The 27,380-nt window shown below is 39.9% G+C and overlaps 1 protein-coding gene across 1 annotated transcript; it reads left to right on the top strand.

Annotated features, from left to right (window-relative positions):
• Positions 1-26,985, top strand: RTF1 (RTF1 homolog, Paf1/RNA polymerase II complex component). The gene is made up of 17 exons (XM_026033430.1): positions 1-111; positions 7,911-8,058; positions 9,460-9,664; positions 11,976-12,090; positions 13,669-13,780; positions 14,619-14,754; positions 15,393-15,570; positions 16,698-16,780; positions 17,924-18,011; positions 18,099-18,206; positions 18,795-18,872; positions 20,132-20,253; positions 20,586-20,643; positions 21,200-21,277; positions 22,348-22,443; positions 22,745-22,856; positions 24,359-26,985. Exons 2-17 carry the CDS (start codon positions 7,977-7,979, stop codon positions 24,463-24,465), a joined length of 1,758 nt encoding a protein of 585 aa, XP_025889215.1. The 5' UTR covers positions 1-111; positions 7,911-7,976; the 3' UTR covers positions 24,466-26,985.
• Positions 26,986-27,380: the final 395 nt, after the last annotated feature.

Here is a 27,380-nt window from a genome sequence, read left to right as displayed (position 1 = left end):
GAACTCTTGTCATTGGCCAAACGGAAACGCAGTGACTCTGAGGAGAAGGAGCCTCCTGTGAGCAAACCTACAGCGTCCTCAGACTCAGAGACATCAGATAGCGATGATGAGGTGAGTTTGTTGTGTTATTGGTGCATTTACTATGGGTGATATTCTGGCTATACATAAGCATATTTAGGTATACCCAGTATATTTATGAAGTGCTGACTTCATAAAGTTGGCTTGGTACTCAAAGAAACTGATGGTGATGAAGACCCGATAAACCCCGAGGAAGTGTACTCAGAAATGCCTTTTTTTCCCCCTTATAATTAGCAAGCCTAATTGCATACATATTGTTTGAATGTCTATAGCAAAGTTTGTTGTCAATTTAATGCAGTGTTCATGGGTTTACTCCTGTGTTCTGATTGATTCAGTGGCCTGCCCGCCATTGGTGTTAATTTTGTTGAAGATGCAGCAAGGCAGCTGAAACTGGACCTTAGTAGAAAATTTCTCTCCTGTGAGCTTTGGAAGAGCTTCCTTTCTCATGGGAGAGAAGGGCTCAGATAGGTGATACTGTTTTACGGGTGGTGAAGCTGTCCTGCTTAGCTCACTTGATTCTCCAAGAACTCTGTTTGAAGCTGTTTGTATGATCATCTGGCTGTGCAACAGAGTGTATTTTCAGTGACGTTTTTAAGAAAGTGAAGAGAAAGAGTTTAAAATTTTGTTTTATTCTAGCATTTTGTCCTTTTGTTCTGTAGCAATGCTTAGTTGTTAGTTATGCTTTTGTTATGTGTTCTTGGTGTTAGGTTCTAGAGCTGCTTAAAAGGGCTCTCATCAGTAAGTGAAAAGTGAAATCAACTTATTAAAACAGAGGAGTAACAAATTGGTCACATAGCTCCACATATTTATTTAGAAATAAAAACATTATCTTAAAGTGCTATAGATGTGGCTGCAAGCTTTCCCCAAAACGCAAAGAGGTGTTTTTTTATTTATTTTATATTTTCTCTCCTCTTTCATCTGAAACCACAGGAAGGATTATTCTGTGACATCTTGAAAACCAATAGCGTAGGCAAAGATAAACTATTAGCTGCTAAGCATTTGGGAATACAGCAGAGTTCTTCCAGTACTGGTAAAGAATGTTTTGTTACTGAGGCATATTTGAAGTTGATACATTTTAAACTTTGTTTCGGACAGCTTTTTGAAAAAGAAGAGTTGATGGTTTTGATAAAAGTCACTAAATGCAGTATCTAATACATGCTGAAGACCTAAAGGAGAGAGGAAAATATGAGTAGGAGAAGCATTAGATGTGTTATCAGGTGACTGATCAAGTTTTTCACTTGGTGTCTCTTGATCTGCCAGTGCTCAGCTTATTTTAAGCTGCTTGGAGAGCAACTTAGCTGTAAATGTAGACGTAAGCGTGGAGAGCACCTTGATGGTAGAGTCTTATGGTTTATGTTTAGTTCTGAAAACTGATAGAATAAATAACTTTTTGTTTGAAAAACTATAAATAAGGTCTGCCTTTCTGCTGTATGTAGACTATGACAATGTTTCTGTTCATGAAGTAACCAGGAAAACAAATGATTAGGTCAGGTTTCATTGCACTTTGCTTGATCTGTACCTATGAAGTACCATCTCTGTTGCACCATGTGCAACTGATACTCTGATGTTTCTAATCTGTGTGTATCATTTCTAGTTGATACTCTGTTCTCTCTAACCTCCAGGCAGCAAGAGGCAAAGTTTTAGAGAAGAGGTAATTAGGGCACTTGCTTCTATTCCTGTGCCAGAAATGTGCATTCTGAACTGCTTTTTTGTAACAGCAGAGCGGAGCAAGCTGGGTTCAGACGATGCTGCTTCTGCCAGTCTTTCCGTTCCACGTGTGCTTAGGCTGGACAACCTTCCAGTATTCCCCTGGAACAGTTTTAGTTTTGCTCAGTGCACTTGTGGTTGATTTGAAGTTTGCTTAACGCTAAGGGCAAGGGAGTGTTCTGAAAGCTGAAATGAGCTTATTGGACTTGGTGTAAGATGGGGACTTAGGGGCGAAGGCATGGGAATGGCTGCTGCAGGCAAATGTGCTTGATCCTACAGACTGGCTTACACACAGTCTTGCAGTGTGTATGTCTTCTGTGGCTCCTGAAAAGTGCCAAATGTTCCAAGTTATTCTCTCTCTTGTATATACAAGAAAGGAATCTAAATCTCTGCTTTGGTGGCCAAACACTGCATTTTGCTACTGTCATAGGAAAAGAAGTTGCTAATGGGGTGTAGGGGGTGGGAAGTAGTGAAGATAGTGTTTTAGAATTATGAAATAATTCCATAAACGAATCTTGTCTCATCTATATGATGGTTCCTACGCGATTCCAGTGAATCTTAGTGTTGTGTGTCACAATGCGAATGTGCTTAAAAGCCCCTGACCACATCAGATCTTCCTGATGCCAGTGCTGGCATATGTAACTTCTTAAGAATGTGTGTGGTCTGAATCATACCACATGGCAAAGGGACTGAAAATGACTTGTAGGCAGAGGTAGGAACACGCTCTGGACTGTGTTCTGGTGGATCTGTAGAACAAATGTTGTTGTACTGACTGTGAACTGTTGTTCAGATGACTAGCAAGGCCCGTGGGGCTTTGCAGTAAGAAGCACCACCTTCCCAGAGAGATGCACTGAACTTGACCCAAAGATGTGGAGGCAGATGATTCCTTTGTTGGTGGTGAAGCATGTGGCCATGACAAGCTCTCTGGGCCTGTTTACTGATCCTGCTGCTTGTAACCAGTTTGATGTTGTTAGCTGTTACCACTGGGGCTGTTGTGCCAGAGCTCTACATGTGCACTGAAAAGTTACCCTCCCTGCTGATAGGAGACACTGTGTAGGTTGTGTTCTCTAGTTGTATTGGGTTAATTCTGGATTCTCACTGTTTTATTTTGGTATCATTACTCTCTATGATAGATTCTTTTCACTGTGCTGTGAGACTTAGATGATGTGCAACAGTTTCAGTAACATCCATGTGGGTTAGGCTGAAAAGCTCATTGCTGTCAGTCTTACTTGTTTCTCCTGAATGGATTGGTGCGAGTCTAAGTCTAAGTCAGTGCACGCTCACAAACAAAGCTGTTTGTTTGTGCCATTTATGAACCACGGGGTAACAGTGGAAGATACCTTCAGAACATTAAAAGTTGAATCAAAAGTGCATGGTATGAGGCTAGAGGTTAGTGCAGAATATCTTTTTAGGCCCTTGCTTTCAAATGTGCAGGCTCGGTGGGCGGCAGCGTAGCCAAAGATCTAATCGGGAGCTCAGGGATGCAGGAAGAGGTGGGCAGCGTTTGTGCTGCTAGCGAGTAAGTTGATCCTGAAGAGCAGTCTGTCTGGGAGACTTTGGACCTCTGCTGTGAGAAAGGGCTTAACGTTTTGGATCTACTTACTGCATTTCAACGTAGGAGTGCTTTGGCTAACCACAGATTAGTAGAAAACTGCATGTTTTCCTTTAGTTTGGGGGATGCCTTCTGTGGGTTTGCAGAGGTTAGTGTGGTAAACATCTTCACTTTGTGCTCTTGTTTGGTAGCACTGCTTAATGAGGCCCCCAAGACTGAGTGGATTCTCCTGGCTTGTGGGGTCTTTGCCGTATATTTTTCAATTATTCTTCTTTTAGCAGCCATGCAGGCTGCATCTTCTATAATTTTGACTCTTCTTAAAGACTGTTTCCTTTTAACTGTTAACATGTGTAATAGTAAAGCTTTCCTTATGGAAGAGAAGCGTTCCTCCACCCCTAACACATGAAGTGCAAGCGCAAATCTGAATAGTGTGGATTAAGTGTATGGAGACTAATGTGCAGAAAGGAGCAAGGTGAACCATCTGGGAACAAAATAGGAGGTATAAACTCTGATCTGTAAATAATTTTTTTCTTTAAGATGCAAGGTGGGGTGGGAATAACTTCTGGGGGCATGAACTATGTGGTATGAGTCTGCAAGAGTCTTAGGTGGAGTAGGGTACTGCAGAAATAGGCTGAGTTAGGTATTGGTATTAAGTGGTGGGTTGTGTATTTTGTTGTGGTTTTCACTGAATGAAATTTCACTGAATTTCTCTTCTACTTAAGAAGCTGTGGGAACCAGCTGTAATAGCCTAAGTAAGGCACAGCTTAATATCCAAGAAGTGGCTAAGCATATGTTGGCCTGACTAATCTTTGCTAGTTGGTAGTAGTAATCGGAGAGTCTTTTCTTCCTTGTAGCTCTTAAAGGGCTGTCTCTGGAGTTCTAGTTCTGAGACGCTCTGGAAAGAGAAAGCTCTTTCCTATCTTGATATCTGTGCTGCCTGCTGTTGTCTTCAGACAGTCTGAAAGTGCAGATTCAGACCGCCTGGAGGGCTGCCTTTTGTCTTCTCTGTATTAATGGAGAAGAGTGAATAAAAGTTTGCGAGCTGACCTAATGTTTTCTACCTTCGGGCTCTTATGATGGTATGTAAATTTATCTGACCCAGGAAAGGAGCACATTGGTAAAAGACCTGTTTTGCTTTGATATTGTGGCTTGTAATTTGCCTTATGCTTATAAAAGACATGTCCAGCAGGGAAGGATATGGAAAGCTGGGCTGATAACCTCAGCAGTGCATTTCTGCAGACAAATAACTCTTTGGAAAAGCTGAGGAAATACCTACTACTTGCAAAGGAAAACTGTGGATGATTTGGACACTGTGTGAATAGCAGAAAATAGTGACCATTTAAGCAAAGCAATTCTGCTGTGCTCCATACTGTTGGAGGTTCCAAGCTGTCATGTCAGTCTTCTTCCCACCCCCTCCTCTCATTCCATCTCTCCTGTGGGGATATGTTCTGGTTTTGCAGATTTTCTTCAGTGATTGTGTGATTTAAATTGTTCAGGTTTCTGATGGCTTTTTGTTGCTGGCAGTCCATTCCAGGTAGTGCAGCTTAACTTGGGCTTCTTTGGGAAGCATGTGGGAGATTAGCACTGCAAACTTCTGAAGCAAGGGGGAATGTTGAAATGCTCTTCTGGCTGCTTCCTGTGCCTGAGCCATAGAGCACTATTGTTTGGTAGCACCAAAGAGCAAAGTGGTGTCAGCGACGCTTCCACGTGTGTCTATTAACTTACTGTGCCTGGAATCATAGGTGGTGGCCAAGGAGGCAGCGTTGCAGAGAGGGGCTGTTAAAGGATGTATTATAGTCATGGACAGCATGTGAGTAATGTTGCCTGGCTCTGCTTATGTGGGACATGGAAGAGAGCCTGAAGAAGCTGCAGTGGAGAGCAGGTTTTGGAAGCTATGGTTACTGTTTACTGTGAAAGATGCAGGCAGGGAAGCAAAACAGAGTAAACAAATGCTGCTGACCATACCTGGGTGCACGTTTTCACTTGATGTGGTGTGCAAATATATTTTTGCCTTTCTTGTTCCTGCTGGTGTCCGAGAGCATGGGGAAGGGGCTAAAGGGAGGTTTGGGCTGCAGTTGCCAAGCAACTTGTGCCTTTCCCGTGTTGTCTCTTTCCCAGATCTGCTAATCCCAGTTACCTCTTTCTGCACCGTAAGAGGAGGTCTGATGCCAGCTAATCTTGCTCTGAATAATACAGAACAGTCATTCAGTGCCCAAATACCACCTGATGGTTCTTGCATGTTGTTGCCTTGATCCAGCAACAGAGCAAGCTATGAGCCTAAGAGCCCAGCACTGTATGTGGGCTGTCTTTAGTTATTCATTTGTCCTGGAGGCTTCCTCAACCCTTATGCCGTCCTGAAGTGTCCTGCAGCAAGAATGACCAGGTGTTCTTGAAAGACTTGGAGTTGTGTGACCCCCCTGAAACACCAAAGACAGATAGGGAAGGAACTGGCTTTGTGGCAGCACTGGATCTAGGAGATGACAACCAGTTATCTCACTTTAGAGGTAAAGTGGTTGTCCACATAAACAGAACAGTGAAATCCCCAGGCAGAGGTTATCCTGAATAAGAAACAAAGCAAAGTTTCCAAGGTCAGGGCAGATCTCTTAATTCAAGAGGCTGTGTCTTGCTCTTCTCTCCTTCGTTGCATCTTCCAGGCTTCAGGTTCTTCCCTCAATCCTCTTTTGAGGGAAAGACTGAGAACAGTGATCCATGGCACATATACCCATGCTTTTTACATTTTATTAACCTTTTAAATTCTGCTACTTTCATCTGATCTCAGCATGATATTGTGGGGGTGCAACATGGCTTTTTCTGAGCCTCTTTCTTGCTGAAGTGCATGCTGAGGCAAGGTAGAGCTGCGGAGCAGGGAAAAGAAGTGGCAGAGCTCTGGGAGGAAGCACCTGTAATCCCTGCCACGTAGGGCTCTGCCTTAACACGGAGCTTTGAGCAGTTTTGAACTGCTCAAAGTACCAGCTTATTCTTAACTGTTTTACTTGGGCATAATTAACTAGAATACTGTTGGCAATACTGATGAAGCTAGGTTGTTTGTATGTCGTAACATTCAACAAGTAAAACGTGAAGCCGGTAAAGACTTGATTGCAAGTTCAGGCTGATGTAGATTCAGGTGCTTTCTCGGCAGATCATATGTAGCATAACAGATTGGAGTAACTGCCCAGGGCATAGATTGCAATGAAAAGCTCACGAAAGGTGGTTGTATTCTTAGCTCAGAAAAGTGAACTTCTGCCTGGCCTTTAACTCATTAGTTTGAGTGCACAGGTGACACTTAAATGATGTGGCGGGAACAAGACTGAGTCTGACGGGGAACAGAAGGTAAATCCAGTGGTATCAGTAGATCCAGTAGCAACTTCTAACTAAAAAGCTGAGTTTCCTTAAAATCACTCTGGTATCTAAATATTTTAAAGGAAGTGCCTACTTGGGCAGAAAAGAAAGGTAAACTTGGGTTAATTACTAGCTGGAGGGATGGATTTTGACTCATGCCCTGGGAAGACAGTTGGGTGAGAATTGAGATTTGTATCCTTGAAGTCAGACTTTTTTTTTCCTCTCCCTTTTAGATTAGCTGTGCTGTTGAGATAGCATAAGTAGGATGTTCAAATTAGTGTTATTCTTGAATAGACTGTGTACTTGAACAACTGGTATGAGGAGAATATTTTAAATATGTTTACTTAAAAATCAACTGTCTTATTCCTAAACATTTTCAATTTGGCCAACTTCTGGGAGAGGTAGAGAGGTACAGAATATTTCTAAGACTTAAATCAAGCATAGACAATCCGAACCTGTTCTGTTTGTCCTCTGGGACAGTTGGAACAATGAAAAATTCTGGAAAGAAATCATGCTGAGGAATCCTGGCTCTTCTCCTGTGATTTTCCTGACTGCCTGTTTAAAGTTGCTGCAACATGTATGTGATTGTATATGTGATGGTATATGTGCTGCTTGTAGAAGCTGCAGTCTGAGCTTACTGAGGATATGATGTTAGGAGAAAATTAAGATTAGAGACTTGAGTCCAGCTTGTGCACTGTACAGAGGTGCAGTCAGTGGCACTACAATCTGAGCAAATATTTCTGTTGCATAAATACAAATGTTTTGTACTTTTGTTAAAACAGATTTCTAAAAGACTCTTGAATGTAATTGGTGTGCCCTTGTGGAAATCAAATCTGCTCTTGAATTAACTGATTTTGGAAGCACATCTATTGCAGCTTCTGTTTAATAGTAGGAATCAGAAGCAAACCTTTACAAATACAGTTGGGGAGTTATTTAAACTTGTTTTCCTAGCATTTTTTCTTCTATTGCGTATGGCAGGCCCTGTATTGTAAGTTATTTATTTCTAAAGGAATGTCCTACCACTTACTGGCTTATACTTATGAGAGCAATTTACAGGTTACTCAAAGGACAAGTTTCCAATTGTCTTTATCCCCATTTCATTCCTCTCCAATATGTGGGTTTTTTTTCCCCCTCCTGTTGCGTATTGAGTTATTTCTCATTTTTATTCCAAAGTTTTGAGGTAGGGGAGTGATGTTCCTGTTTCAGGATATCTTTCTTATGTCTTTCCTTGCAGTGGACTGTTGGAGGTTCTAAAAACAAAAAGAAGGGAAAAGCGGGTAAGGCAGAGAAGAAAGGAGCCATGAAGAAACAGACCAACAAAGCTGCCTCTTCAGGTAGCTCAGATAAAGACAGCTCAGCTGAGAGTTCAGCACCTGAAGAGGGTAAGATAACACACGTGTATCTACTTACAGTGCAAATCTACTGATGTTATGTCATTTCACACTCTTTAAAGAGCTTCCTTTGTTACTAGAAGTCTACATGACTTCCAGACTTGTCATAGCTTGAAGTTGGCCTCAAAGTATATAATTCAATATAGTCCGACTGTAAGTACTTCATTAAAATTGCAGTACTACTTCAGCAGAAGAATGTATAGCATTTAATTATTTGACTTTCTACTAGAAAATTCCTTTCTTATTTTTTTTTTTGGCTTGTGCTACCTGTAGTGTGAGTTGCATTTTTTATGATAATGAAGGGAAAGGTGTATATAGTGTATGGTACAAATGGGATATCATTTTTCATAATTGCTCCAGATCAGAACTCTTGCATGTTTTTATTGAAATTGAAGAAAAATCATGACTATAGCAGCTCTGCCTTTTTAAATGTGAATGTTGAATCTGTTCTTGTGCCAGGTAAAGTTTCTTTCTTTCCTGGTTTCATCATGACTGTGTAGGGTGGTGGGTTATTATTTATTTCAGTGGATACTAAAAAGTAATAAGAGCATGAAGAAACCTGCAATTTTATCTAACTTGTCACAGTTGTGACAGATTGAAGCATGAAGTGAGTGAATTTTTACCTATAAGTACATAGGAAGTCAGAATAAAATCTCAAAGCTGAAAGGTTTCCAGAAATTCTGAGACTAGAATGAAACTGGAGAAAAGAATCCCAATATCTATGCTTTTGAGATTCGATGTAATGTGAGATAAAGCACTTGAACTGGGGTCAAATTGGTAGGTGGTGGGACTGAATAGCCACAGGGAGATGCTGTTTCCTGTGCTGATGTGTACATGGGAAAGGGCTTTTTACCGTAGTGCCCCTGGTGTCTTGTCTTCGGCAGTTCTGACAGTTGCCTGTTTCAACCTTATGTTGGGTGCTAGCAGTTGATATGGCTACAGTCTTCAGATGACAATCTTTGACTCTTCAGTTACTCCGATGAGCAGTGGTGGAGTTTGTAGGGCCATTTGAGGTGTGTTCCCACTTCTAAAGTTAGAAAAGTGCAGGCCACTTCTGAGTGATACAAGTATGTTGGCATAGAAATGTGATCTTTAACACTAACAAAGGCTCACAAGTTGCTTGCTCCATTAAGAATTTTTACTTTCTGACCCAATTTGTGTTCGGATGTAGCACGTTGATGTTCTTAATCATTCCTATTTCTGTCTTCGGAGCATGCACATCCTATAGGAATTAAGGACTTCTTCCTGGCTTTAGTTTTCATGATATGTGTGCTTTTAGAACAGTGGAAGAGGAGTGGAAAGTTCATTCTTGATACCCTTGTTCATATGTCACACTGAAGAGGTTGGGCTTTGCCTCAGGTAAATCTGACTGACTTGTGATTTTTGTTTCAGGAGAAGTGTCTGACTCGGAAAGCAACAGCTCCTCGTCTAGCTCGGATTCAGATTCTTCATCTGAAGATGAGGAGTTCCATGATGGCTATGGGGAAGATCTCATGGGAGATGAGGAAGACCGAGCTCGACTGGAACAAATGACAGAGAAAGAGAGAGAGCAGGAGTTGTTTAACCGGATAGAGAAGAGAGAAGTGCTAAAGAGAAGGTGAGTTTGTATCCGTTAATATGTGATTGGAAATTCTTAGAGACTGCGGTGTAGACAATATTTTAACTAAATACTTTTCAATGAACTATTCGGTTAAGCTGTTGAAAATCTTACAGCAACGTTACCAGTGCAGTATTGCATATCCTGGGTATATCTATCTTTGACTTGCAGCTAGTATGTTGCAGCTTTTGATTCATAAATATTACAGTGCAGGGAATTGAGAGATGTGCTGTTTCTTTTAGCATAAATATTCTCTAGCAGAATACTTTATCTGATTCTCTACAGATGGCCTGTCTGTATTTGTACTTAATTCATAATTTAAAAGGCTGCAAGCAGTCAGCACTCTAAATGTGAATCAAGTCTTGTGGTGTTTATTTTTTTGCTTTTTTTATCATTTTGTATGTGTGTAAATATTCCTTATAGCTTTCCTAGAAGTATGTAACCTGGATTCTGTATTGCATAAGCAGGCTTTTGAAAGTCTCTCTGATGTTGAATACGTGTGGGTCTGTCAGCCACAATTGCAGCTATTACTGTTTCAGCTACTGGATGCCAGAGAGGCAGTAGGACATCATTTTCTCTGCTGCTCTGCATTTTCTGTTATATATTGATACTTCAGAAAAATATGATTCAAGCAAAGTGCAGCGAGGATTTGAGCTTGTGCAACTCTTTAAATGCAAGGGTGAAGTGCAGAGCAATGCAAAGGGTCCTCTCTGCAGGGGTGTGAAGCTGTTTGAGAACCTAACCAAAAAATGTTGAAATAGGGAGCAGTGGTCTTGGACCATCATCTTCACGGGTTAATTCTGGGTTTCTGTCCTGGAGTTGTGCTGGGTTTGTTTTGTTAGAATGCTGTCCTGTCAGCTGGCTCCACTGTGGCTACATAGGTTTCTAGAAGAAAACCCGTGGCTTATATGGAGCAAACTTTTTTCCGACTTCTTCCTTTTCAGTGACTTTCTCTACTTTTTACTGAGAAATTTCTCTGGAGGACTGGCATCTGTCTAGTGAATGATGCTAGTACAATAGACTGTCAGGCTGTCAAATTTCTGCAAGCCATAACAAGAGCTCTGACTGACTGTTTGTGCTTTTAATAGTATTTTCAAAGTTTTCTTTATTCTATTGTCTCCTTAAAGGGATCAGAATGTGTGAAAGATAGCATTTAGATTAGATAGACCATCATATTTTTGAATTGCTTTCACAGTTGCAAGACAATTGTGAATTTTTTTTCTTTCAAAATGAACAGTCCGAGAATATTTGATATGAAGAAGCTAAACAATCTAGGCTTGAGTTACTGATCTAATCTTAAACAAGTCTGTCCTGTTCTGTGTAGAGGGGTTGGCAGATAGACCTTAAGAGACGAGGGGTGCTGTATACTTTCAGGTAAGTCAAAACTTCAGGATACAGTCTCTGCATGTGCTCTGCTGTGTGCAGCAAGCACTGCATGTGGTGCAGTGTCTGGGCTCTTCGTTATGTATCACCTTAAAGGCACAAGGGGCAAGTGTGACACCTCAGCTTCTAGTCCTCCAGGAGTAAAGAACTATTCTTCAGAGTGGGTTGTATAACATGTTTATGGGTAACACGTTTTGCATTTCAGTTATTGTAAGTCAGTTTTGTTCATGTCTCTCCATGCACACGCGTCACTAAACCAATGACCAGCCCCAGCTGCAATGGGATTTGTCACAGGATAGTTCTAGTCAAATCACTATTTTCTTCTCTGAATGTAGTGACTTTCAGGCTAACTTTTCTCTTGAAGGTAGAAAGAGAAGTGCCTAAGCTGTACTGCAGAAACTGCCCAGCTCTGCTGGAATGTGTGCAGTTGCTGAGGGAAGAGGACTTGCTATGGCTTCTTTGTGGTCTTTCTTATACAAACTTGTCCCATTAGAAAGCTACACTTTAAGCAGGAAACGGTTAGCATGGTAGTTGACTTAAGTCATTTAAAGTTTTTAGCTGTGAATTTTCAAATGGTGTGGAATCGTTTTTAGGGTTGGAGGCAACCTGCCACAGTTGCCAGGTTGCCAACCACGTCAACTACATTGGCAGTGATGGGGATGGAATAAGGACCAATTTCTGTCTTCTGTGAACCTGCACTTCTTTAGCCTTAGCTTCCCTTCATCTATTTTTTTTTTTTTCCCCTTCAAGGGGGCAAAGCGACCAGTGTAGCAGGTAGGGTTAAAGGCTCGCTGGCCTCAGGCAAGCAGAGGAGGTTTCTTGCAGTCTCCTAACAACAGAAGCTGGGCTCCTGTTTGAATAATACTTTACTTGCCTGGGGCAGGAACGTTCTTTAATATGCTCTTTATGCTTCAACATTTGATGCCAGGTTTGAAATCAAGAAAAAACTAAAAACAGCAAAAAAGAAAGAAAAGAAAGAGAAAAAGAAAAAGCAGGAAGAGGAGCAGGAGAAGAAAAAGCTCACGCAGATCCAGGAATCCCAGGTAGGAAATGGAACTCCTTATTAACAAACCCTCTTCTGTGACAACAGAAACAGAAACCTTTCCCTGCCCATGACACTTCCTGTAAAAAGTGTCAAGCAGCATGAGGGGCAAGTTTGATTTTGGGTTGTTTACCTATTTCAACTATCTTTAACTTTTTCAGCTCACTTAAGGACATTGACATGTTTGGTTTCCTGAAGGGTACGCTGATTACTCCTTCCAGTGGAAATGCAGAAAAAGTTGCAACTAGAGCTGTAGCTCCATGTGAGAAGAGGAAGGCAAGCTTCTGCAGCTGCTTAGATTTTAGTCAGTCTTCTGGCATTCTCTCGGCATTTCATACTCTAGTCCTACAAGTGAAAGCTCTGAGAGAGAGTAGACCAGAAATTACTTTTTGAGGGGGCAGAATGGTATAGAGTAGAAAGAATATTCTAGTTTGTACTGCTAGAGGTGTGAGGAGAAACTTGAAATCTAGGAGAAACAGAAGCAAATTGTTCCATATTTTTATTATTGTTGTTGGTTTGTGTGTGTGTTCTGCCTCCTGCAGAAAGAGGGCAGTGCCGGTTTCTGGGGTGAGACCCATGTAAGTGAAGTGTAGTTTCAAATGGCTGAGCTGTCATGATAAGATCTCTCCTTTAGCTATTTGGAGAGTGTGGACAGTTCCATTCCCAGCATGGCATGGGATTCATCTTGCCTAACTTTAAACATCTAACATTTACACTCCTTTTTGCTTGTGTCTCTGCGCAATAGAGCAACACATCTCCAGGGGGCAGTTCGATCCGTGCTTTCTTCTAGTGAAGTACATGTCTGTCTACCACTTAAATCAAGCTTTGAGATGAGATTTTCCTCAGGTGTCTGTTAGATGGAGTGATTCTTATCTAGCTATCTTTCTTAAATGCATATATACTTATATATGCAGTTAAAAGTATTCAGAGTTATTTTATGGTGCCTTTCAGAAATAATCTTGACTTATTTCAAATGACAGGAAGCAGTGCTTATTGCAAAAAATTCATTCTGTCTTGCTTGATATTCTAGCAGACTTGTCAGTAATAGAAAATATTTTAATATTTTGAAGCTTACAACATTTTGGATTTGGATACTTCTTGTAGATTTTGCACGGAAATTTAAAAACTACTCAATGTAGAAATACTTGAACATTCCTGACTTTCTTTTGCTAGTGAATGAAAATAGAGCTCGTAAATTAACCTTGCAGAAGGAAAAACCAATGAGAATTATATGTTTTCAGGTTTTCCTCATGAGTTGTTAGTTACAAATTACTTCCACTTTATTTTTCTGGTCAGTTTTTAACTTTAAAGATGAGCTTTGAGATTAAAGCTTGGTAGTAAGAATGCAGAAGATAAATTTATTACTTTCAATGCTAAGTAGAGAAAACAAATATGATACAGGGAGATTCACACTTCCTAAACCCTGGAAAAACAAGAACTTGTGGGGAAAAAACTTTAAAAATGAGGTTTTAGTGACTTTACATTCAAAAAGTTTTCAAAGTATGCAAACAGCTGTAGTTTAATTTTGATTTTGGGATTGTACTTTAGTATTGAGGCACTTCCTGTGCTTATTTTTCAGGTCATGTCACACAACAAAGAGCGACGATCAAAGCGGGATGAGAAACTAGACAAGAAATCTCAGGCAATGGAGGAACTAAAAGCAGAAAGAGAGAAACGGAAGAACAGAACAGGTATGAGAACATTTTGCTATTAATTGTGATTTCTTTTCTCTCCAAAGTGCTACTATCTGTTTGGAATTAGGGTTACAATTTTGAGCTTGACATATCTTGGAGTGAATGAACTCCATGTCTGTGTTTTCTTTGGTCTTGTGACCAAGATTCTAGATCTTGGACCACCTAGGATATCATTTGTCACTTTTATGTCTGTTTTTATTTGTATCGTTTTTTTACCTCTCCTATGGAATGATTGGGAGCATAAGGGAGAGAAGGAAGCTCTCTGCAGTACATTGAGTGGCACTTAATAATATTGAGTTCATGTGTCTGAACTAGTCACTGAACAGAAACCAATTTGTTTACCAACCAAACAATATTTATTATACTTGTGTTATTGCTCCATTGCTTTTTTTATCACTGTTGCATGATCTGGTCCTTCCTGTCAGACTATTGAGACAACTCTATATTTCTCCTGGGTTTCATTCATTTTAGCCAGATTATTCTTTTTCCCCCTCTCAAAATTAAGTGAACTATCTGTTCATAGCAGTTGTATACCCAGTTGTTATGTCCATCTTCTCTTGCTAGTTTTAGGTAAGCTGAGAAACTTTTTGAAGATGAGCACAGTTGAGGTTTAAAATGTTTTTGGATACTCTGGCTTCTTTGCTTGAATATATACAGTGGATTGCTTGGTTTACAGGTGACTTGAAACGTGACATGTCTTTCAAACATACAATTATTAGTTACCAGGTTGTGTTTCCCCCTTTTTTTAATAGAACGATAAAGTTTCAGCTCTGAAAAGAAGAAGCTTTCATCAAAAATCACAGCTTATCTGTCTTTTCTCTCTTTCCTCCCCCAGCTGAACTGCTTGCAAAGAAACAGCCATTAAAGACTAGTGAAGTGTACTCTGATGATGAAGAGGAGGAGGAAGATGATAAATCTAGTGAGAAAAGTGATCGCTCATCTAGGTCCTCATCTTCTGATGAAGAAGAAGAGTAAGCAACTGTGATTTTTACCGTAACTGTGTGTTTAAAACACACATCGGTTCTGTGTGACCATGCAGTGCTAGAGAGGAGTATTTTAGGGCAAATCGTTGTCCTGGTGGCTTGGCCACTGGGCACCCGCAGAACTCTTAGTGTTTGGATGTCTTTGACTTCTGATTCATAGCTGGGGCTGATGCATCTTACACTGGTTTGTGACTTTCATTCCCTGCTGTTACCTTCATTCCTACTAATATGTGGGAACAGTTTACACTATAGTGTAATATAGTTTAGTTAGGTTTGTGTAGCCCCACAATTTAGTAGTGCAGAATCCATGTAGTCATAGCCTGGCGCACCAGTAAGAAGTTGGAACAGTGCCTGTGTATCTTGAGGCATTTGCCACTAAGTTGCCTTGGTTCATCTAAATTTTTCTTGTTTGTTTTGTGGCAACAGAGGGTAAGAAGTCCACTCACCAGGAATCTGAATTGGGCTTTTTTATGAATGCTAAATTTGTGTATGTGACTCATACACTACTTGACTGTATTCTCTTTAATAGTACTCTGAATATTTGGCACTTACACTGCACCTTGCTCTAGATGCCTTTGTTTGATAACTTTCTTTTCCCCTTTTCCTTCTCATCTTTCCCAAACTAGAAAGGAAGAAATTCCTCCTAAATCGCAGCCAGTGTCCTTACCTGAAGAACTCAACCGAGTGCGGTTATCGCGGCACAAGCTGGAGCGCTGGTGTCACATGCCTTTCTTTGCCAAGACAGTCACTGGCTGCTTTGTCCGTATTGGCATTGGAAATCACAATAGTAAGCCAGTTTATCGGGTGAGTTCAGTTGCAAGATATTGCAACTATTTTAAATGTTGTTTTATAGATTTACTGATTTTATAGTTTTGTAGTTTTGTTATTTTATAATGTTGTGGCATAATATTTGCTACTTGGCAATTTTCAGGAGAAGTATCTATGGTAATTTGGGTAATTATGCAAAGAATTATTATAACCCCAAAGCATGATTGATGCAAAAGTAATGGAGGAGACTGGTTTTAAAAATAAATGGATCTTTGGGACCAGCTAGGTGAAGAGGTGGAAATGGTTTGTTGGCCTTTGCATCAAGTTGATCTATACCATGCAGTTAGTGATAAATCTACCTATATGTATATTTGTGTATGTATATGGACAGAGAGAAAGGAGAGAGATTGTGATGTATAGTGATTTCTACACTCCTATGTATAGGGATGTATCCCAGATGCTGTGAGGGACAGATAGCTCACTATATATAGTGAGAGAGTGCTAAGAAAGCCTGTTCTTGCAGCTCTGGTTCATGCTGTCCTGCCTTTTCATCTGTATTGCAAACTAGAGTTCCAGACTCTGCTTTGACCAAGTAAGGATGAGTAACATTCACTACTTATTTCTGGGAATGCTCCCAAGTTATTCGTATTGCATGGTCTCAGCTCTTACTTTGAGGTATTTCTAGTATACCCATGCTCTTCAAAAGAGATGACCATTGAGAAGTGGTTTTGTTCTGCTTTGTTGCTGTAACTGCACAATCATAGCATGCAATAATATTCTCTAAATTTTTTTAAAAGGCACTCAGAGGAGCTGAGTTTAGTATGTGGGCAGCAGTGAGTGTCTTTTATTTGAAAGATGCCTTAAAACCAGTGCACTCAATTGAAAAGGTAATAGGAAATGTAGGAAGATGCACATTATTTGGTAGGAAGTTAAAACTGAGAATGTGTATTGTCTAAAAGCTTAGTAGAATTTTTATAACTTGTCAACTCAAAGGTATATGAAGCAACTAATTTAGTACCTGATAATATACACTGAAAAGTTGTGCTTTCCTTGGTATAGTTAGAACTGTTACTTGGATTAAGTTTTATGATCCCTAGCGAAAGGACTTCTAGGAGCAAAAACAAGCTCTCACATTCTCTTGTATGTTTTTCTTTGCTGTACAGGTTGCTGAAATAACTGGCGTGGTAGAGACTGCAAAAGTTTATCAGCTTGGTGGTACCCGGACAAACAAAGGACTACAGTTGCGGTAAGACACCCGAGTCATCCTCACAGTTCATGAATCGTGGTGATGGTTTTAAGCATGGGATATTCCGTGGGTGGTTTGGAGAGGGGAGCTAGGCAGGAGAGTGGCTCTTGCTCTGACACTTTCTGTTCAGAAGTTCTTTTTCCCCCTCGAGGCATAGTGAATTGGCAGGTCTTGCTTGAGGCTCTGTGATTGGGTTGACGTCAGAGCACTTCGTTTGCTTAGGTAACCCAGGGTTATCTGTATGTACCTGTGGTCTTTGCCATATTCTTTTCTATCTTTTGCCACCATTGTTAAAAGGGGATGCTAGAAATGTGTCTCTTGCATCAGAACCAACCGCATAAACCTTTGTTACAACACGAACAGTGCTTTGGAGGGAAGAATCTGAATTTAGCATTGGATTTCTCAATCGTGGTTACAGCAGTTATAAACATCACAAGGTGCAGGCTAATGCAGTTAACACGAGGTGAACTATTTGGGTGAAGCAGGGACGCATGTAGAGAAAAGACAGGGATGCATGCTTGGAGTAACAGAAGACAATCTTAAATGCATCATGATGTTCAATAGCTTTCTGGGCTATTAGTGGCTTGCATTCTCACAAGAAAGTGCTTTGTGTTTAAACTGAATTTTGTACCATGACTGGTAGTTTTAGTAGTGTTTACTAGTAGTAATTTAGCTGGTAGTGCCAGAAGAAGCACTCAGCAGAATATAATCTTTAATGATTTTTGGCTCTTCACTTGCTGATGAATGTGAAATTAGATAGGAGTTGCCTTCAGCATTGTATAATTCAGGCTTGCTTAAAGGTCACTTCTGCTCATCAAAGTGGCAAATTTAAGCATCTTGTGAAGGTCATGCAGTGGGTCACAGAGTAGGATCTGTAAGGTTTAGGTGTTCTAGCTGTGTTCATCTCCTGCTGGAGCTACTCCTGCCAAAACTGGATGCTATCTCCTACAGACTTATTGTCACTTTGTACTGATATCTGTCTAAAGCTCTTAAATGGTGTATGACTTGTTTGAAATAGCACATCAGCCAAAAGAGTGCCTCTATTGTCTCTAGCCTGATTCTGGGTTCCTTAGATCCTCCACCTTTGGATCCAAATCACTCTACCAACTCTACCATCAGACATACTCTGTTTTCTTATTGCAGGCATGGCAGTGACCAGCGTGTATTTCGTTTGGAGTTTGTCTCAAATCAAGAATTTACTGAAAGTGAGTTCATGAAGTGGAAGGAAGCGGTAAGTTTGCCAGAACTCAGTGTCTCCCCAGAAGCCTTACGCCAAGGATGTTTGAAGTGGAGAGTAACCTCTTTCACCTGTGCTTAGATGTTCTCTGCTGGGATGCAGCTACCGACACTAGATGAGATAAACAAGAAGGAAGTGTCCATCAAAGAAGCTCTCAACTACAAGTTCAATGACCAGGACATTGAGGAGGTAAATGTGTTTTAGTGAGGCTATGGCGGTGCTCGGCGTTAACAGGAACTTGGAGCAGATCATTAGCTCTTCTAAAGCAAAGTGGTCACAGTGTCTATGTACTAAAAAGAAAATAAAAGGCTCAATATAAAGTTGGATAAATGAATTGAGTGTGATCCAGCTCTAGTTCAGTGTTCTAGCTTTATTTGACCCCCCCTGTTTCCTCATTATGAGCTTGTCTTGCAGAGCTCTGAACTCCTAACTTGACTAAGATGACCTCGTTTTCAAGTTCTGAAAAGCTGTGTCACAGCAGATGTAGTTATCATGGTTTCTGCAGCTTTTTACTTGCTTAATACTGACCAAATGTGATTAGCATCAGATTTTCTTAAAAGGGTTGTAAGTGAGGGGAATGGAGCTATAACTCATCACAAGTTGCTTTTTCTCTGCTGCATCTTTAATTTGCATGAGTAAAATTCTGTGGCAGCAACCTCGTTTTTTTTTTAGGTGGTGCTGTTTTTAGGTGCTACTTATCTATTGTTTTTAGTGACCACAAAAAGAAATAATCCTTTAATAACAGCATATCTTTGTCACTTTCTTCACATCTTGCAGATTGTGAAAGAGAAGGAAAGGTTCAGGAAAGCTCCTCCAAATTATGCCATGAAGAAAACTCAGCTTTTGAAAGAGAAGGTGAGAGGAGAGATGTTGCCTGCAAGCTTAATGCAGTCTCATTTTTTTTTTTTTTTTTTGAAGAAATAGAGCTAAACTGGATTTTGGCAGTAGTCAGCAATAACCTTGACTTTAATTATGCAGCTAAAAGGCTGACCTGAAGGCTTATTGCTAGCTTCTGAACACTTGGAACCCAGTTCCAGCTATTATGTTCATTTACTGTGAGCAACTTTCCTTTTTTGTGTCTTTCGGATAAGAAGCTTTTAAGTTTATTTGATGTAGGAACTTAATTTTCTGCAGGATATCTCTGAGAATCAACTGAATTAAATTCCTTCTATTTCTGCTTTGGAAAAAAAAAAAACGGGGAGGTAGGGCACACATGCATTGAACTGTCTCTCATCCGGTATGACCAAATTGCCATCTTTGGGTGGGTGGTAATTTATATTGGAAAGAATACATTATTAAAATATTTACATGCAACTGGACTGATCTTAGACATAAGCTTCCTGGTATGAACAGGCCCAGCAATGCAGGGTTTCAAGTAGTTTGCTTGAAAAGTCTGAGCCCAGAAGTCAAGAGCCATCGTAAGCATCTCTGGAAATAAAGACTAGCATAGCATATTGTTTGTTAGCTTGTTCAGACCCCTTTCAAACCATTCATACTTTCAATACAATGAAAACGAAGGAGTTATGCTCTTATTGCTTGGTCACCATTTTGCTATGCACAAATATGCAAGTTTTCCGTTGTGGAAGATTGCAATAGCTCCCACTGTCACCAGGTGGCATTGCAAGCTACTCTTGTTGATCTGGTGCTGGGTAGGCAGATTGAGGCTCTCCAAAGTAAGTGGCAATCACAGTTGCAGAAATAACTTTCCTCATGGGCTGGTAATGTCAGTATTACATACTACTTTGTAGTAGTAATTTCAAGCTGTAACTTCAGTTATCTGACTGATTATTTCTCCTGTTGATGCTGGCACTGGTGTTCCTAAGTCTTCAGCAGTTTCAAGGGTTTTGAAAGATTTTCAAAACTTTGTGTGTTTTTTTGGTTTGTTTTTTTGGGGAGGGGGGCAAGGAGGAAGCTTTTTTTGTGTTTTTGTTTTCTTTCTTTCCATTTGAAAGTATAGTTTAAAGTATAGGTTAGCTCCTTGTCACTTTCTTACTGTGTGGTGTGGAGCACTTGCAGCTAGAATAGGGTTAGCTAGAGGTTTGGATCTGTCCTTTATTTCTCTGACTAGCTCTGTGCTAAGGAATTATGTCTAATGAGTTACTGTTTGATTGAAGGCCATGGCTGAGGACTTGGGGGATCAAGATAAGGCCAAACAAATTCAAGATCAGCTTAATGAACTTGAAGAGAGAGCAGAAGCTTTGGATCGTCAACGAACAAAAAACATTTCTGCTATCAGGTAAGAAACAGATGCTGGGAACTTTCTGAGACTGTATCAATCGGGATACACAGTGAGAAGAAACTAGTGCAGTAGTGAGTTAATTGCAAAGTCTTGACTTCTGTTTTCTGTATGATGTGTTCCTGATGTGTCATGATAGCTCCTCTAGTGTTTGCCTCTCCGTTTGCTTGTATGTGTCATTCAGCTAAAGCATCAAAAATACAAACACATAGCAATTGTGTTGCAATAAGAGTAATTAGTGAATTCATAATCACATTGAAGCTGTAAGAATGTTGTCAGGCATTTTGTGGTATAGAGTTTGTTACATGATACTTATCTGTTTATTTTTGCAGTTACATCAACCAGAGGAATAGAGAATGGAATATTGTGGAATCTGAGAAGGCTCTTGTGGTAAATAATGCTGAATTAATATTTCTGTACAAGAAAAGATGAATTGATATGAATAGGGATATTTGTATTCTGAAGTTTCTCTATTCATAACACATAGTCTTTGAATGTAGCAAGTGATATTTTTGTAAGAAGATAGCTTATCTCTTTGATCAGCTTAATTATCAGGAGATTACTGACTGCAACAGACAGTAACATTCCCTCCCCATTTACTATGGGAAAGGAATCACAAAACCAGACTTCAGATGAGAAAATAGTAAACGAAATATTCTGTTCTATGTAGTGGAACTTTTGAGAAAAAAAAATAAGCTTCTTAACAAAAGTTCAGGCCCAACATTTACCATAAAAATTGTGCAGTTGTGCTGTATAAGGCAGTCTGCCCTCTAAAGCCTAGCACTGTGGGTATGACGTTTTCCAGTGTGTAATCCTATTGCTGTGTTTTCCTCTGACCTTTATGGCATATGTAATTGGGATGTGGGTGGGTATATGGCTATATGCTGTGGGAGGATTTACAAGAGTGCAGATAGCTAACTGTGCAAAACCATGTGTTTTTGTTCAGGCTGAAAGTCACAGCATGAAAAACCAACAAATGGACCCCTTTACTAGGCGGCAGTGTAAGCCCACGATAGTCTCTAATGTGAGTATAATACTGAAGGCAACAGCTTACCAACTGGGAGGCAGTTTGCAGAGAGGGAGGAACCAATGCAATGCAGAGAGTAGAAGAGAAAAAAAATAGTAGGATGGTATTCGTAATCGTTCCTGACTCTGCCATGTCATCTGGAGGCTATAAATCCTCCAGATGCCAGAGTGAGATTTAATTGAGTCATCTTGATCTCAGCTTCCCCGAAGGAGAAAGTAATAAATTCTTTTTTTTGTAGCAAAGCAGGAAGGGTGCAAGTGATATGGGTAGGTACAGGGAGAAGAAACTGCTGTTAACATTTCTGTAGTGAGTTCTGGTATGTATACTTGCTCTTTCAGTTATCTTTGGGTGGGAAAAAAAAGCTTACTTTAGTTATGAATGTTGCTTCTAATTAGTTGAGACTTTTCTCAAAAGGTTTGGCAAGGAGAGGAGACTAAGCATTTGAAACTACATAAAGTAGTTAAACTTCACTGTGATGGTTGCAAAAGTTCTAGTGGCAATTAGTAACAATATCAATGGTGGATATCCAGGCTGAGTCATCAACTGTTACTTCCAAACAATATGGCTTTATTCAAGCCTGTTCTGGTGTCTTGTATACAGTTCTGATACCAGTATATTAAAAAAAGATTGGGTTGGCTCTCATCAGTCTCCATCAGTGGATAAAGTACTAGAAAATCTTGAATTAAATTTTTATTAGAATAACAGTTGAGTAGATTTATGGTGTACAGCTATTACCATGTAGAGTTTCTTAAAGATTTTTTTCTAGTAGAATGTTCTAGCTAAAAGCATCTGCTTTGAAGGTTAGCATTAAGATTAGTCCTAAGAACAAACTGTATCAAGAAATAATTTATTTCTTCTCACAAAGGAAGACTCCCTGGAGGATGCATACTGGATGCATAGCGTGGGTATCTGGATGATTTTAATGGTCTCCAAGATCCTGAAGACTGTAACTGAATCTAAAACCACGGGAGGTTGTAGAGCCTGGAAAAGAACACTTTCTTAACAAAATGTCTAGTCTTCTATAATTTTAATTTTGTTTTCTCCTTCCCTTCTCTCTCTTGTTACAGTCCAGAGATCCTGCTGTCCAAGCTGCCATCCTTGCACAGCTAAATGCAAAATATGGATCTGGTGTATTACCAGATGCTCCAAAGGACATGAGTAAGGCAAGTTCCCCTTTCCGTCTGTACTGCATTTCCCCACCACTCGCTGTCACCCTTTTACTCTAGTAGCCTATGAGTAATACTAAATGTGCCTACTGATGTTCCAGAAATAGTATCTTATAGAGCATTACTGCAGAAATGGAACAGCTTTTTTTTTTTTTTTTCCTTGGGGAAAGAAAACTCAATTTCTCAGCAATGAGAAAGTGAAACTAAGTATGTATGACAGGAGTGGGAGGGATTGTTCCTATATGACACTTATTTGGACATACATGGGCTGATTATTTACTTGTAGCTTTTATTTCAGGGTCAAGGGAAAGATAAAGATGTGAACTCTAAATCAGCCAGTGACCTCTCAGAAGATCTTTTTAAAGTGCATGACTTCGATGTAAAGATTGATCTTCAAGTTCCCAGCTCAGGTACGTGTTTCATTTGTATTTGGGAAGGTAATCCCTGTTGTGGAGCTCACTTGTTTCACAATGTGAATCAGTAGTGGACTTGGAGATGGGAACAAGGACTCTCTGTTTGTAGTCTTGGCAAATACCTTGAATTTTGGAGTGGTAGTGGATGGAGAAGGATGAGGGGATGATATGTGTTCTAGTGTTTATCCGTTAAGACGACAAGAACAGCATGAATATCCCAGTATCCTTGCTCTGGGTGCCTAGGGGAAAAAGAAATAAAGAATTTGCCAATATACTCTTCTAGTCTACAGTATCTGGCCAGATAATCCTTGAGGAACAGCTGATGTCTTATTTAATAAGCTCATTTACCTTGATATCATCTTTTATACTTGCTCTATGAATTCATCTATTCATTTTTGAAGACAGATTTTGAAGCATTTGCTATTTGTAATGTCTGGTTCCATAGTCTATCCACATGTTATGTGAATAAAATATTTTTATTTGGTTTTGAACCTGGTTCTACCAACTTGCTGCTTCCAAACTCTGATAACAGAGATAATTTTAAAGGAAAATTTGAAGGGGACCACAAGCACACCTTCACTCCCTGCTTGAACTTGCTGACCCTGCCCAATACTCTTGTTCATCTTAAGTCTGAGGGCCTGAAATCTGTGGAAAGAACAGTTTGTGGTCTGAACAAGCCCTTCTAGTGGAGGGAAAGCATGGGAATATAGCAGTGCTATTAGACTCATAAGGATTATTTTCCACATGTGTTGCTGGAAGGATTGGAGCTGAAGATTCTTGGACGATAGCAATTTAATTGATCCAGTGTAGGAATTCACACAAAGACTTAAAAGCCAGGTCAAGAAGGGAAAGTAGGAGAATTAAATCCAAACTAGATCAAGAGTGGGATTTTGGGCCCAAGAATGTGTAAAGTGGGATGGCAAGAGTAGGAAACTTCTGAAGTGATGTGGGGGCAGTGAGCATTATGAGCATCAGAGTTGCAAAGCAACTGAGAATTAGGCAAATGATAGACCCAGAAAGCTGGAAGGGGGTACTGAGAACAGAAGAATGAGAAAGACATGGGCAAATTTGTATGGCCGATTTTTATCGGAGAGAACAGTGTTGGGGCTTGTAGTAGCTTCCTTCCTTAACAGGAGAGTAATCTGGGGCTTGGTTAGAGCATGTAGGAGATCTGATTTCTGTCCCCTTGTTGCCTGTATCTCTTGTCCTTACTGCCCTCGAGGGATAAGTGAGATCCCAGAATTCAGCCTGAAAGCTCTGTCAGTATTGTTCTGTATGTGCTGCCGAGTAGTTCTCATAAGAAATGGAAGTATATTGGCAGCAAGCAGGACAAATTTAGTCAGAACTGAATGTCTGTAAACTGGTTGTCCTAACTGAAGATTTATACTGATGCTTACCAGAGAAGCTGAGTGTATTATGATGAAATTGTCACAAAGCAAAAACTAAAAATCCACCGTTTACATGTACTTTGGTCCTCACTCTTCTCTTATCCCTAACAGAGTCTAAGGCGCTGGCCATCACCTCCAAGGCTCCACCAGCAAAAGATGGTGCCCCTCGGCGATCATTGAACTTGGAGGACTACAAAAAGAGGAGGGGGCTTATTTGAGCATGCCCACTCTGCTGCTTCTGATCCTGCATGCTCCATGATGATGTCCTACCTTTTCCTCCTCCCTTTTCAGTTCTCCCGTCTGGGTTGGAGCAGCAATGGAGCTGGGAAGAGACTCTTTAAAACTGCCAGTCATCTGTAACATAAACCATTCAACTATTCACTGTATAGACCTCCCTTCTTGCCCTTTCCTCCTGCCCCCCTCACAAATGTGGATCTGTGCTATTTGGGGTTCTCCCATTTCTTTTAGTTTGAGTTTTGTTTTTATTTTGTTGATGCAGCTCGTTGGTCCACTCTGTGTTCAGTATTAGCCTGAGGTCTGGATTTTCATAGGAATCTTTTTGGTGGTCACAGAATCAGCACTTGGTGATCTCCCCTTACCTACCACCACAGGCACGGTGAATAAACATTGGCGCAAGACCTTTGTGGCTGGAAGGTCATCTGCACTTTCTTCCTCCTCTTCTTCCTCCTTCATCCTAGCTCTGGAGAAGGGAATCTTCAAAAACTGGCTTAGGTTCAAAGTGTAAATTTTTGGGGAGGGTTGTGTGACTTTTTTTCAGGTGTTTTTTATCATTTTTAAGCTGCAGTACTATTTGTATCCGTCTGTCACAGTTCTTTACGGCTGTTTTGAATTTCTACCAGCTGTACTTGAGCATCTGAAATTGCAAGAAAGAAATTCATTAAATGTGATTCTTCTTACTAAAACGGCTTGGCTGATATAGCTGTTTAACTTCATATTCTTTTTTTTTCTCCTTACATTTAACTGAAGAGACATAGTAGGTATGTAGCTTTTGATGTCAGAGTTGTCATCTATAGCACATCCGGAGTCTCCAGCTGTAACTGAATGGAGTAGCTCTACTTGGGATGCCCCTGGGGTGCGTCTTGGTTGGGATTTAAATTTTGTAAGCCTCCAATATCACATATTTCTTAAGTCATCTTGTCTTCACTGGGTTCCAGCTCACTTTTTATTTCCTGCTTTGTGAACCACTTAAACTTGGTTTATATAAACAAAAAATTAAACCCATTGCTTTGTGTGGAAGGGGAAGGACACAATAGTAGAAAGGTCAGTGAGTAATGAACAAGAGCAGTAACTGATGCACATTCTTCATATAAACTGGTACATGTGGAGTGCAACACTAGCACAAAAATTGTATGGCTTTATGGAATGTTTGACTGGACACAAGGTGACAGCTCAATTTATCACTCAGGTGTAAAAAATCAAAGTGTAAATATAAGTGACATTTAAAAAAAAAAAAAAAAAAAAGAACTTTTCCAAACAAGATACAACTGAATATATGGAGCTAAGAACTACATTAAAAGAGAATTAGAAATCCTGCAGGTCAGAGGCCCTCGTTCAGGTAAGCGTGCAAGCACGTGTGTGTTCCTACTCAGGCCAGTACTTATATGCTAACTAAAGCACTGAACTGGATAGGAATGTTTCTGGGGGACCCTGAAGAGGGGAAAATGCTGATGCTCTTCCTACGTCAGAGCATTACTATTTTTCTGAAATCATATACTGGTTATTTTCAAACCTGTGTTTGATGCTTTCTTGTTGGGTTCTCAATGAAATTTTAATCTAGTTCTTATATTTAACTTTCTCTTATTCCTTTTTTAACAGTTTAAAAAAATCATGTAATTGTGTGCAGATTAATATTATGAACTGTGTATAAAATGAAAATCAACCTATGGAGCGGCTCTTAGCTACCATGTAAACAGATAATTAGGGATTCTTCAATACTTATTTACTGAATAGTCCATAATTCTAGGACTCTCATGGATTATTCTGTAAATATATAATCATAGACTGTTTTATTTGATGGCCTATTTTAGCAACTTCTTTGGAGTTGTTGTAGGCTCTTGCATATGTGTGCTTTTAACTTCAAGAGTGCATTTATGGAATTTGCCATGGTAACTTCATAGGAAACATCATGATCCACTGTGTAGATATGCATTTGATACAATTTTGGTTTTGCAACAGCTTCAATGATGTTACAGATTTGTAATAAAAAAAAAAAATTAAAACTGGCTATTGCAAATTAGGTTTCCAAGTAATCTCCCTGTGATGCTTTTCACAAATACTTGCAAAATCATGTCATGTAGATCTTGCTTTGCTCATGGGAATGCCTCGGAGCTTGGGGGTGCAGTGAGACGTGGTCTCTGAAGGTAAAATCAACTCGGACTCAGTGTTTTTAATATGTTTGACCTCTTATGTTGATTTTAGCAGACTTCTACATTTTGTTGACACATGAATGGGCTGTACAGTCAAACGTGCTGGTGAGATCTGTACAGTGTTGCAATAACTGCTAGTGCAGATAATGAAAATGGAAGAGGTGCCAGGAGTTTAGAATGTAGCCTTGAATGATATGACTATATCCTAGTTATCTGCAACTATGAAACTCCAACTTATCTTCTCGGTCTCTGGATTCTGCTGAAATATTGTTTTTGAGAAACGCAACAGTCAGTAAGTTATCATGCAAACCTCCTATGTTAAGAATAATCCATCAAGAAAGTACTTTTCTTGAGTAGTTTCAGAACTGTGTATGAAAGCTGTAATCTTTTTTCTTTTAAGTGCATGTAAAGGTGAGTGACTATACTTCCCACTTGTTAGAGGGGGAGAAATTTGTTTGCTTTGTTTCGTTGGTGTTCTAGCATAGTTCATTACAAATGTACAGACTTCTATAAATAAACTTGGTTTGTTGGTTTAATAAGGTTGATTATGTTTATCCCTTATCGAAGCTGCTCAGGGCTGCTTATTGATGGAAACTTTGCTTTTCAGAAACTGATGTTTTGTGCATCAATCTGGAACATATTTTTTTCCAGTACTAGTATTGTAAAATAATGAAAAATAAGTCTGCCTTTTGCAAGAGGACTCATTGACTCTCAGAATCATTCTCTTTTAGCTGCTAGTGTTGCTG

Source organism: Nothoprocta perdicaria, unplaced genomic scaffold, assembly GCF_003342845.1.
Source record: "Nothoprocta perdicaria isolate Ctin4 unplaced genomic scaffold, notPer1 scaffold_129, whole genome shotgun sequence".
Taxonomy (NCBI): Eukaryota; Metazoa; Chordata; class Aves; order Tinamiformes; family Tinamidae; genus Nothoprocta; species Nothoprocta perdicaria.
Note: the sequence above shows the minus strand (reverse complement) of the source record. Positions and strands in the feature narration are given on the sequence as shown.

Coding starts and splice junctions, on each gene's coding strand:
- RTF1 (XM_026033430.1), top strand. CDS start 7,977: ATGAAGAAACAGACCAACAAAGCTGCCTCTTCAGGTAGCTCAGATAAA. Junction 8,059..9,459: donor GAGTTCAGCACCTGAAGAGG/GTAAGATAACAC, acceptor TTTTTGTTTCAG/GAGAAGTGTCTGACTCGGAA. Junction 13,781..14,618: donor GAAACGGAAGAACAGAACAG/GTATGAGAACAT, acceptor TTCCTCCCCCAG/CTGAACTGCTTGCAAAGAAA.